The 11163-nt window shown below is 28.9% G+C and overlaps 1 protein-coding gene across 3 annotated transcripts in view; it reads left to right on the top strand.

Annotated features, from left to right (window-relative positions):
* LOC108747034 (DNA topoisomerase 2-binding protein 1-A) overlaps nt 1–11163 on the top strand; it is an 11872-nt gene continuing 709 nt past the window's right edge. The window contains exons 1-25 of one of the 3 annotated variants that reach the window (XM_018484261.1): nt 1–199; nt 380–519; nt 937–1069; nt 1146–1253; nt 1445–1651; nt 1757–1973; nt 3133–3267; nt 3768–3844; nt 3930–4099; nt 4382–4523; nt 4774–4897; nt 5057–5239; nt 6003–6181; nt 6592–6758; nt 6894–7099; nt 7915–8033; nt 8251–8475; nt 8556–8618; nt 8871–9034; nt 9258–9376; nt 9470–9534; nt 9933–10055; nt 10133–10333; nt 10510–10739; nt 10817–10880. In XM_018484261.1, the coding sequence (XP_018339763.1) occupies nt 89–199; nt 380–519; nt 937–1069; nt 1146–1253; nt 1445–1651; nt 1757–1973; nt 3133–3267; nt 3768–3844; nt 3930–4099; nt 4382–4523; nt 4774–4897; nt 5057–5239; nt 6003–6181; nt 6592–6758; nt 6894–7099; nt 7915–8033; nt 8251–8475; nt 8556–8618; nt 8871–9034; nt 9258–9376; nt 9470–9534; nt 9933–10055; nt 10133–10333; nt 10510–10739; nt 10817–10880 (3672 nt within the window). In that variant the 5' untranslated portion in view covers nt 1–88. Of the gene's footprint in view, nt 200–379; nt 520–933; nt 1070–1145; nt 1254–1444; nt 1652–1756; nt 1974–3132; nt 3268–3767; nt 3845–3929; nt 4100–4381; nt 4524–4773; nt 4898–5056; nt 5240–6002; nt 6182–6591; nt 6759–6893; nt 7100–7914; nt 8034–8250; nt 8476–8555; nt 8619–8870; nt 9035–9257; nt 9377–9469; nt 9535–9932; nt 10056–10132; nt 10334–10509; nt 10740–10816; nt 10881–11163 lie in introns of all 3 variants that reach the window. The other 2 variants (XM_018484260.1, XM_018484262.1) reach the window with 2 other exon arrangements.

The raw sequence follows: 11163 nt of genomic DNA, 5'->3' as shown, positions 1-11163 counted from the left end.
CACATGGACGACGAGTGACGACTCTGGCCACACGATTTCAGTATTTTCAGTTGATTTTAATTCGAAGTAGGATTAAGTAGGATCTAGGATGATGACTCAGGAGAGCACAATCGAATGCGACGTAAATATTTACTTCGTCGTACCGAGTCATCTGGACTCCGAAGATGATTGCAGCGAGAATATGTGGCAGACATTTAACGTTCGTACCCTTTCCTACTTTGCTAGAATTATAAAGCTTTTTTGCCGTTTTTTCAAGCAGTATTGCAAATCGACACGCGGAAGATACGGAGACGATTTTGCGTTTTCCAATACTTTCGCTTTTTTTGGTCACATCCTTTGTCTCTTATTGGTTTCAAAAAATGTTATTGTTTTATTCTAGAAATGCAATGAGCTTAGTTTGCGTCCAGAATGGGTTAGCGAACAGTTTTGCTGTAACATGAAACCAGAGAAAAACGATGTATTTGTTATAGAGGAATTTAAAGGAGAAGTGTTCGAGAAACTGAAGAACTTTAAATGCTCGTAAGTTTATACCTAGGCGTAGAAGTCACAATAAACACATAAGTCGTAATAATATTGAGGTTGTCTCATTATGGGATGCTTTCTATTTGATGTCATAAGTCGACACACAAGTGTCGTTCTGTCTTTGTTACTCTCTGAATATCAAGAAGGATAGAATAATGCTTATGTCGACTTGTGTTATCAAATAGAAGACACATGATCTTGTTTGTCATTTATAAGTTTACATTGACTTATAAGTTCCTATTATAATGACATTATTTGTTTTACTTAGCTCTTTTGCCGTAAATAAGTTTTTAATCTAAAATATAAATTATTAATTAATGTTTACGTTATTGCAACAGGTATATATCTTATCATGATTGTAATTAAAAATAGCTGGATGAAGAAATTTTTAATTACAAATTTATATTTTAGCAGAATAGTATCACCGAAATGTCTGCTAATTTGTTTTCTAAATGGAGAACCAATACCAGAAGGAAGAAGCCCAATTTATACGACATCCATGAGAAAAATGTGCATTTGTGCATCAGGTTTTGATGCCGAAATTAAGGTACAACTATCGTGGTAATTTTGTGTGTATAAACTTTAATTGTTTGTAACAATGATAGTTTTGATTGCTATTACAGGACTGGATACAACAACGAGTTGAATATATGGGAGGCGTCTTCACGAAGCAATTAAGAAGTTCTGTCACACATTTAGTAGCGGATAATGTGATGTCTGCAAAATATGAGGTATTACATTTATAATATATAATTCATTTTTAAACAGTTTTATTTGAAATATTGAGAATCTTATTATATAAAATTAAAATTATATTTTATGAAATTGTTAAAATTTTATCTTATTCTATATTTATTTAAATCATTATTTTGTGATAATACAATAGAGTAGAAATTTAATTTATTAAAAATTCTATTTATAGAAAGCTATAGAAATGAAAATACCAGTCATGACGAAAGAATGGATAGAAGCTGCCTGGAAAGCAAATTTGAAGGAGGTGATTAAGGCTGATGATAAGATTTTTGATAGATACAAATGTCCAGTTTTTATGAATTTAATAGTTACTTCCACAAATATTCAAAGACGTCAAAAAGAAGAAATTAAACGTTTAATACAACAACATGGAGGAGTGAGTTAAATTTTATGTAATGTGTATGTATATATATACATATACATATATGATAGTAGTAAAAAATGTAGCAGTTGGCTGTAATCTTATATTTATGTTTTGCAGATATTCATGGGTCCTCTTGATGGAACGAAGGTTCGAGTGGTTCTAACTACTGAGATTGGTCCATTAAGCGATAAATTAAAGTATGCAATGGAAAATGACATAGCCTGTTTGAAACTTGATTGGGTATACGAAAGTATTAAAATAGGATACGCTCTACCCTTCTCTAACTTTATTATCCAATCTGTAAAAGCATGTTCAACACCAGAAAAATCAAACAGTACGTATATATAATTGAAAAAATCTCATTATTGAATATATATCTGAAAATTTGTTGATATCATCTAAAATTTTAAAAATAAATATAAATAGAAAATAAGTGTCAAATTTTTCAACTCTATTTGAATACTTGTTTTTGATGTTTTATCTCATTAGCTAAGAACGTCAATTTATTGTAAAGATTCCATTGAGATGTGTATGTCAGGTGGATAATCAATTCAGATTCAAAATTTGAAATAGAAGAAAATGACAAATAATATGACGGATGGAAATGTTATATGTTTTCCGATTACGGCAAAAGCCTTAATTCCGTTAAAATGAAGTAATTGAGAGTTTTAGGGGTCGCTGGTGTCGAATCGGGTACAAAATTTGAAAATATAAAATAGGAGATTGAAATGATAAAAATCTTCCAATTTAGATGAAATGTAATATTAAAGGAATATAAGGATCGCTGATTTCAAATTCAAATACAAAACTTGAAAAATGACAATCAATATGGCGGATGAAAATGCTAAAAGTTTTCCGATTTGGACAAAATATAATTTTAGGTTTTTAGGGTCGTCGATTTCGAACTCAAATTTTGAAATTAAAAAAATGATTGAAACAATATGGCTGATGTGTGGAAATGCTTAAAGTCCACCAATTTCACAAAATACAATTTTACTATCCTTGATTACAAGAGTAGATTCAGACTTAGACAGAAAAGCAGAAAGCAGAAAAATGATAGCAATCAGAACTCACTGGTAGTCGCTGGTTTTAGCCAGTTTCGACTTTCTGTGCTGTTTACTACCAATACAAATTTTGATTGGCTGCTGCTTTTCTGCTATTTCAAGATCTGAACCTAATCTAAGATAATCTTTAAGACGTCTTTTGTCCACATTATAGACATAATGTTGTATAGCAAACTAGAAATTGACCAATTATATTTAAGAATTCTGCACATAATTTAACTGTATTACCAATTGTAGCTGGAGATGTTTACTTGAAGACAATGCGCGCGTAGCGTTGAATGTGCTAGTACATTTAAATTCGGTATACCTGATAATAATAGAAAGTTATTATGATTTTTTAACAGTATAAGCAGTTGCATTAATTATTTTATAATGTAATAGTTGATAAAATTGAACAGAATAAATAGTATTTTTACGTATTTTTTTTAGCTCAAGAATTGCTCAATTGTTCTAACATTAGCTCTATAGCACATGATAAACGTCACACTAATATGATAAGTGAGAGTTTTTGTACAACAATATCGAATTATTCCAATATAGATGCAGTAATTGGTAAACCCTCAAGTAAGTATTTAATATACTAAATCGGAAAAAAAGTTTTTTTGTGTTTTTAAAAATTTTTTGCAAAGTTTTTCATTTGTTGCAAAATTTTCGTTACAATTATATCATTCGTTAGAACAAAGTTTTAGCTTTAAGAATCTGTTTTTTAAATTGCGGTATGATGATTTTTATCGGAGTTATGAGCAATCGAAGTCAGAATGCTCCTTTACTTAACTCGCGAATAACTCAGGAGCAAAAAATTATAGGAACATTTAAAAAAATGATTTTGTAGAGAAAGCTTCAAGCTTTCACGATAGGTAGTCGAAAATTTTTATAAATTTTTTTTGGACACGTGAGAGACTCTTAGTCTCTCAAGTTTTAAAACTCTTTTTTAAATTTAAATTTTATTTTTGACGAAGATATTGTATATACAATTTTGTATTAAAAAAATACGAAGAAACTTTTTCCCTATATATTGTAATTGCGATTTTAAGTAAAAAAAACATTTATATTTTTTTGTACAGCCTCTAAGTTAAGCGTATTGGATCGACTCACTTTCGGTGAAGCAAAATCAGCTGGACCATTTCTGGACGGATGTAATGTAAATCTTTCTTACATTATCCGTAGTATGTTACGCTTTCTTTTGTTTTGATTTCAAATTTGCTATTATTATTTTGTCTTTACAGATTTATCTTGCTGGATTTGTGACAAGTGTCAGAGATAAATTGAATAAAATATTAAATGTTGGCGGTGCAACACGTTTGGATGATATATCGGGTGCTGTGACCCACGTAATTGTTGGCGACGAGAGCAAAGCATCCGCAGAATTAAAAGCGATCAAATCGGAAGGTTTATGGTACAGTAATACCAGATAAATAAGATTTATTTGGCTCTCAATTTGCGATCAAACCTACATTATATATAATTGCTCATAACTAAAAGATATTCTTTTAAAAAAAAAAACTTTGTTCTTAACGTCAATAAGAATTTTTTTTTCAAGTTTCACCAAATGGGATCATGTACAATCTATACAAATGCTGCATAAATGTATAATATATTAGTTATAACATATTACCTTCTTGTTTTCATATCCTCAATTTTTGCTTCTATTTTATCATATACATTTTATTTTGGGCAGTCCTTACATATTGAATGTAGAATGGCTGGAGGAGAGTATGAAATTAAAACGACCTGCATCAGAAGAACTCTTTTTGTTTGAAGTAAAAGATGCAGTATCTAAGAAAAACATTGAGACACCTGCTTCACCGCTCAGTAAAAAGGTATTAATAAAATATTACGTAGAAGTTATAAATTTATATTCCTAATTTTTCAGAATATAATATGTGTCTTTAAATTATTTTTTATAATTTTTGTATTTTTTTTTTTTTTTGCGAAAAATCTTTACGAGAAATAATCTGGAATTATGAAATATTATTAAAATTATCAAGTAGGAACATTTTTACATCTATTATAGATTTGACAAATCGATGTATTATAAGGTTTAATGAATATATTTGTATATTATTTTAGAATTTACAAATGTTGCAACAATCGAAAAGATCTCTACCGCCTTTGAATTTAGAGAAAGTACTTCCGCCTGTGAATGAAAATGAGCAACCTGATCTCGTGCAGCAATATCTGCAAGAGAATGATGGTAATAGAGCAGATTGCATTCTAAAATATTTGCATTGCATTCTAAACATATTTATACTTTTAATTAATTAATAAACAGTGCAGTATTCTTATATATGAAGTTTGAAAAGATAAGTGATTGTTAAATAAATGTCTCGTTATAACTGTGAATAAATTACAGATAGCAGTGTCAGACATGAATTTATCAAACCACTTATCCCTGTTTCAAAAAACAAAGATCGAGAGGATTTGAGTAAAGCGAAAAGTGCGCACATCAGTGTATTAGATGTAACAAAAAATGTAGAAAGTGATAACACCATGCCACTGAGCCAAAGCTACACAGTGAACGAAAAGTTGTTCAAAGGTATAATAATTATTTTTTTCTTCTTTTCTTCTTGTTACGTACAAGCCTCTGGCCTATGTTACACTTCTCTCATATGCTTGTGATGTGCACGCTGATTATTCAAATTGCCACATTGGGACCAACAGTTTTTAATGCCGGTTCCGAATGACGGATTTTTCGAGAGATGGTCTGTGGACAAGGATACTCTCGGGAGGTTATCGACCTTTTCCGAGAGGAGACACGAGCGTAAATATTTTGGTTCCTACTAGAATCGAACCTGAAATCTCTGACATGATAGACCAGTCTGCCATGCCACGCTCGCGTTTAATTATAAGTTTTATTTTTCATATTTCTGCTCTGGAAAATAATATGCTTGTGCATTTATATACATGTAGATATTAACAAACTTCCTATTGTTGAAATTTTAATATATAATTTTATATAATTTTATATAATTATATATAAAAACTTTCCCGTATATATATATTAAGAAAATTTGGAAAGTTAAGAAATTTTCTCTACTTGTTGTTTAGTGTAAGTATATTTACAGTACTTTTAAATTATATTCACATCAAAAGTCTTGTTCATATTTGAACCCTCGTATTACAGTGTATGTATTTTTTTTTATAGATTAAAAAAATATTGTTTATATATATAAGATCATTGTCTCAAGAAATATAAATATCAAAAAGATCTCTTTGATATTTTATTTTTTGAGGAAATATTAATAACCTGTATACTTATACAAATTTTTCTGAATACAATAGTAAAATACTACATGCAGGTTTAACATTCGTTGTGGCCGGTTTTGATGACGAGGATAATCATATAGAGACAATCGTAATGTTGGGTGGGCGCTTAGCCTCGAGAACCTATAGTGGTATCCCGGATTATGGTATTGTGCCTGTGGACGGAGCACCATTAAAATATACAGTTAATGAAATTGTGAACGATTTATTTATTGTAGGTATTTTTTATACATTAAGTCCTCATTTTTTAAAAGTTTAAAATCTATTTTTTAAGAATAAAAATTATATATTAGGAGATTTTGGAGTGTTAAATTGTGCATAAAGAACGGAGTTTTTCTTAAAATTAAGATCTTTAACTATTAAAAAATAATTACTTTTATAATTAGAAGATTTTGATTTTATACTTATTTTATATATATTTTTATGTTCTTTTAATTTAGTATAACTTTGTATATTTTCTGTAATGTTTATCATACATTTCAGTTTTGGAAGATACCTCTGCGTATTATTACTCTCTGTATAGTTTGCAATTTAAATCTATTCATTAATAATAAACGGATTCCGCTCATAATTTTTCTTAATGTCACTGATATTTAAAATTGTCAATTTTTTATTTATTAATAGGATGATTGTGTAAATCAGGAGGAAGTTGTGGACATTATGTATTACCACAGGCCATTATCTATTAGAAAACCTTGTAATCCATTATCAGGATGCGTCATAACGATGAGCATGTATACTGGGTCTGAACGAATGTACCTTTCGACACTAGCTATGAAACTTGGCGCTATGTAATGTATATTCTTATCATATCTTGTATACATATGTATATATAATGTGTATATATATATATATATATATATTTTATATGAAAAAATTTCTTAAAAATATAAATTTTAATAAGCATTTCTTTCAATAATTTTTAGATGTCAAGATATGTTTGCGCGGAAAGCCAATGCAGAGAAGAATACACATGGCAGTACACATTTGGTTTGTCCATCCCCGGAAGGAAACAAATACAACGCGGCTGTGAGATGGAAATTACCGGCTGTCACAGCCGACTGGTTAAAAACCTGCGCGGATGAATTAACGCTCGTAGATGAAACTCCGTTTCTCGTTGGAGAAACAATAGGTAAATTGATTTGTATTTAATTAATTGTTTTTACTTTTTCTGTTTGCTTTTTTACTAGATTGCGAACTTTAAAAATTATATCAAGATTTTTTATTATATATGGAAATACTATATATTTCAATTTTCTATGTTGTGATTAAAGATAATTTATTAATTTAAATTTATATTTTTAGAAAATAAAATATAATGTTAATATTTCAAGAAAAGAAAAGCTACGCAAGATGTCAAGTGTTATTATTAACTTTAAAATTTATTAAATCAATTTAAATATATAATAATACAAGCATTTCCACCGTCATCCTCAATGTAAAAAAAATAATATAGAGTATTAAAAGTAAAATAGTCGCAATATTTTTCATTTGTTAAATATAAACATAGTTAAATACTTAAATATAATAAACGTTAAAATCCATTAAAATTAAAAGTTTTTTCTCTTTATAAAAAAATTGACATTCTTTTCTAATAAAAATCACCTGATTAAACCATCTTAACGTTTGTAACAATAAAAGTTACTTCTTTCTTCCAATTTGAATTATTGTAATTCATCTAATTAAATTATTTGTTGAATAATTTAACTAAATCATTTGTTTTACACTGAGGATGACCCGATGAAGGTGGAAACATTTGTATTATTACATGTTTAAATTGATTTGATAAATATTAAAGATTGTTTAATTATTAGCACTTTACATCTTGCGTAACCTTTCTTTATTTGGAAATTTTAATTTTAAATGTTTCAATCAGAATATTTTGAAAAATGTAATTTCTAAATCTTTGTTTCTATGTTTGTATATAATTTTAATGTGTGTTAAAAGCACCAGTTAGAACGACTAGCGAAGCGAATCTTTCAGCTACTGGCGAAAATAGACCAAGTCCAGCAAAAGAAATTACATCAAGAATGATTACACCGATACGTCATTTATCTCAGGTCAAGGTATGTATTATTATAAGATAAGATTAATAATATTATAAGATAAGATTAATATTTTTTATCTATAAATATACATTTGTTTAATAATAAATGATTATAATTTGCAATGTAAATTGAATTTAATGTTTGTAAAAATTTGATTTATTAAAAGCAATTTTAAACCATTCAGCTTAAATATACTGTAAGATTCATTTTGGATTACAATTTTAAAAATTTATAGGACGCATTTTCTGTCGAAACTCCATTGATAAATAAAAGACTTAGTCTTGTGATGAACCAGACATCGCCGTCACCATTTCACGTGTCCACTCCGGAGAGTCCATATGGACAGGTCTTTAAACCCAATCCTTCGCCTGATACTCGAAAAGGATGGATTAAATGGACAGAAAATTTTCCTGATTTGCAAGTAGAAGAACCGCCGCTAAAACGACGCGCACGTAGCACTGTGAATATTGTTTTTTTGTATAAAACCTATTTATGTTTAAGCGCTTATAGTAATATGCTATAATCGAGAACTATTTGCAGCCGCTTTCAGCATTGAAGAGGCAATTGTGGGAAAAATTAAAGAATCCAGATCAATCTGAAAAAGTAAGACAAATATATTCAAGAGTGTAATCTTGTTGCTGCGACGAATATTAATGTAAAGATAGAGTACATTTATAATATAACGCATCGCGATATAATTAATCTTTCATAATAATCTTTTATAACATTCAACGTTTTCTAACGATTTTACAATAGTTACTGCTTTCGATAATTTTAATCGTTATGGCGTTTAAGAATATTGAAGTGCCGCATAATTATGTTTATCCAAAATTGATTTATATTTTTAACTACTAGGAACATGAATCGGATCAAGCAATAACACACGATGATGATAATGATTCTTTTTCGAAAAGAGTTGAAGAGGAGTCTAACAAAACTGTTTCAACTTTCATCCCACCCATCAACCGAAAACTCGACTTCGACGAAAAAAGTAGCCCAATATCAAAAGAAATAAACATGTATGTGTTTCTTAATGAAATAGAATATTATGATAAATATGTACATACTATAATAAGATGAAAATATTTCGGAAATAAAAGTTATATGGGATACTTTGTGAACATAATACTTGTGATAACTATTTTTAAAAAGTGTTTATAAATATTTTTTCTTTTTTACGATATGTTATTCTATATATTACAAATATTGATGAGAATAAATTTGGATTTTTTTTATGAATAGGCAAATAGCACAATTGGATCAAGTGCTTCAACGAACGTCCAGTACTCCTGAAAATAGATATTCGCTATCTGGTGAAAATGCGAAGAAGTACAATGAAGCTTCCGATCATATACAAAAATGTGAATATCTTTAAATTATATCGCTAACTTATATCACTGAGTCGATATTTGCAATTTTTGTACAATGTTTTAATAATTATTTTACAAACATAGGTATAGTAAAGGATTCACAAGCTATCGACGCCATTGTATGGGAGGATCCAGATCATCCAAAACGAGTATATCATGATTTTTCTTTTCAAATGATCTTCACATATTCGAAGATTTAGCTTTAGTTTTGACATATACATTAACTCAAAATAAATATATAATTCAAGATTTGAATGTTTTTCTTTCTATGAGTTAAAAAATAAAACTTGAGAAAAACGTGTAGAAAAAAGACATAAAATTGCTTATATCAAGCTGATAAATTTTTAAGCAAAGAATTTATCATATTATCTTAACTATTTTTATCGGATTGAGATAAATTTTGATATAAGGATGTTTGTTATATCAATTCAATTTTTTTATTTTTTGCAGATTTTATAGCCACTATTTTTTACGTATATTAATGTTTGTTTATCTTAATATTTAATATTTTTATGCAATATCTTGTACAATATTTGTTTTTTTATAGTCAACCTTAGGTAAACGGTCAAGTAACGATAATAGCAATGTTATTCATGAAGAACATACCGATGAAGACGCCATAGAATATGAACAATCAACAATACGAAAATTTATGCTGTCGGGTATAAAGGTATATTATTGTTGTCAAGCATAACAATACTATTTTTTATATTGTAATCATTATTTTAACATATAATATTTTAATAGGATAGAATTGTGTACGAACAAGTGATAAGAGATCTAGGTGGAGACGTGTCTACGGACACAAATTTTGATAACAGTGCTACACATCTCCTGTGCATCAGACTCTCCAGAAACGAAAAAATGCTTAGCAGCATAGCTTCTGGAAAGTGGATTCTGCATTGCTCGTATCTACAGGATTCTAAACGAGAAGGCAGATTCCTCGACGTTAGTATATTTGTCAAGAATAACAAAAATATATCAGAAGAAACTAATATGCCGATGCTTGGTTCATTTTTCTTCTAATTTAAAAAATCGAAAGAAAAATAAAAAAATTCGATTGCATCGTTATTTGCATTGCGTTTATGTTTTCATGATGTAAACTGCGAATAAAATTTTCGTAGGAGGAAGAGTACGAATGGGGTAATCCAAAGAGTAAAAACAAGATTCCAGAACCAAGTAGCAAACTCGAGAATGCGATCGGAGCTGCGGTTTACAAATGGCGATTGAAATTACAGAAAGAGTCGTATGGCCCATTTTCGAACATAGTAGCTCTTTTGATGGTCTCAGAAGAAAAATACGATCAATTTAAGAGACTGATCGAAGCTGGTGGCGGTTTAGTCATGCAAGCAAAGTGCGTATTAATCAATTTTTATAGAAAAGAGGACAGTTTTATTATTTGTTATTCTGATTTTTTCAATTTAATTGCAGACCGCCTTATGATGTCAGTCTGCCTGGTCGCAGAATCACACACTGTTTCGTTAATGTGAAACAGGTAAATTATGTTCTTAGAATAAATATTTTAAAATATAATGCAATTCAGTTAATGGCTTCTCTACACTTCAGGAATTTTTTCAGTTTATTAATTGTTTACATTACATGTATGTGTAATTAAAACAATTTATTTTTTAATAACAAAAATTGGAACAAAATGGTAAGAAAAATGCCTGTAGTATTGCAGAGAATTTATAACTGTATTTTAATATATAATTAATTTTGAAAATAGATTTTGAGACCAAAATACATGACACATACGCACGCACACACACACACACACG

The sequence above is a fragment of the Trachymyrmex septentrionalis genome, unplaced genomic scaffold (genome assembly GCF_001594115.1).
Source record: "Trachymyrmex septentrionalis isolate Tsep2-gDNA-1 unplaced genomic scaffold, Tsep1.0 scaffold19, whole genome shotgun sequence".
In the NCBI taxonomy this organism is placed as follows: domain Eukaryota; kingdom Metazoa; phylum Arthropoda; class Insecta; order Hymenoptera; family Formicidae; genus Trachymyrmex; species Trachymyrmex septentrionalis.
The sequence above is the reverse complement of the archived record's forward strand: the minus strand, read 5'-3'. Positions and strand labels throughout refer to the sequence as shown.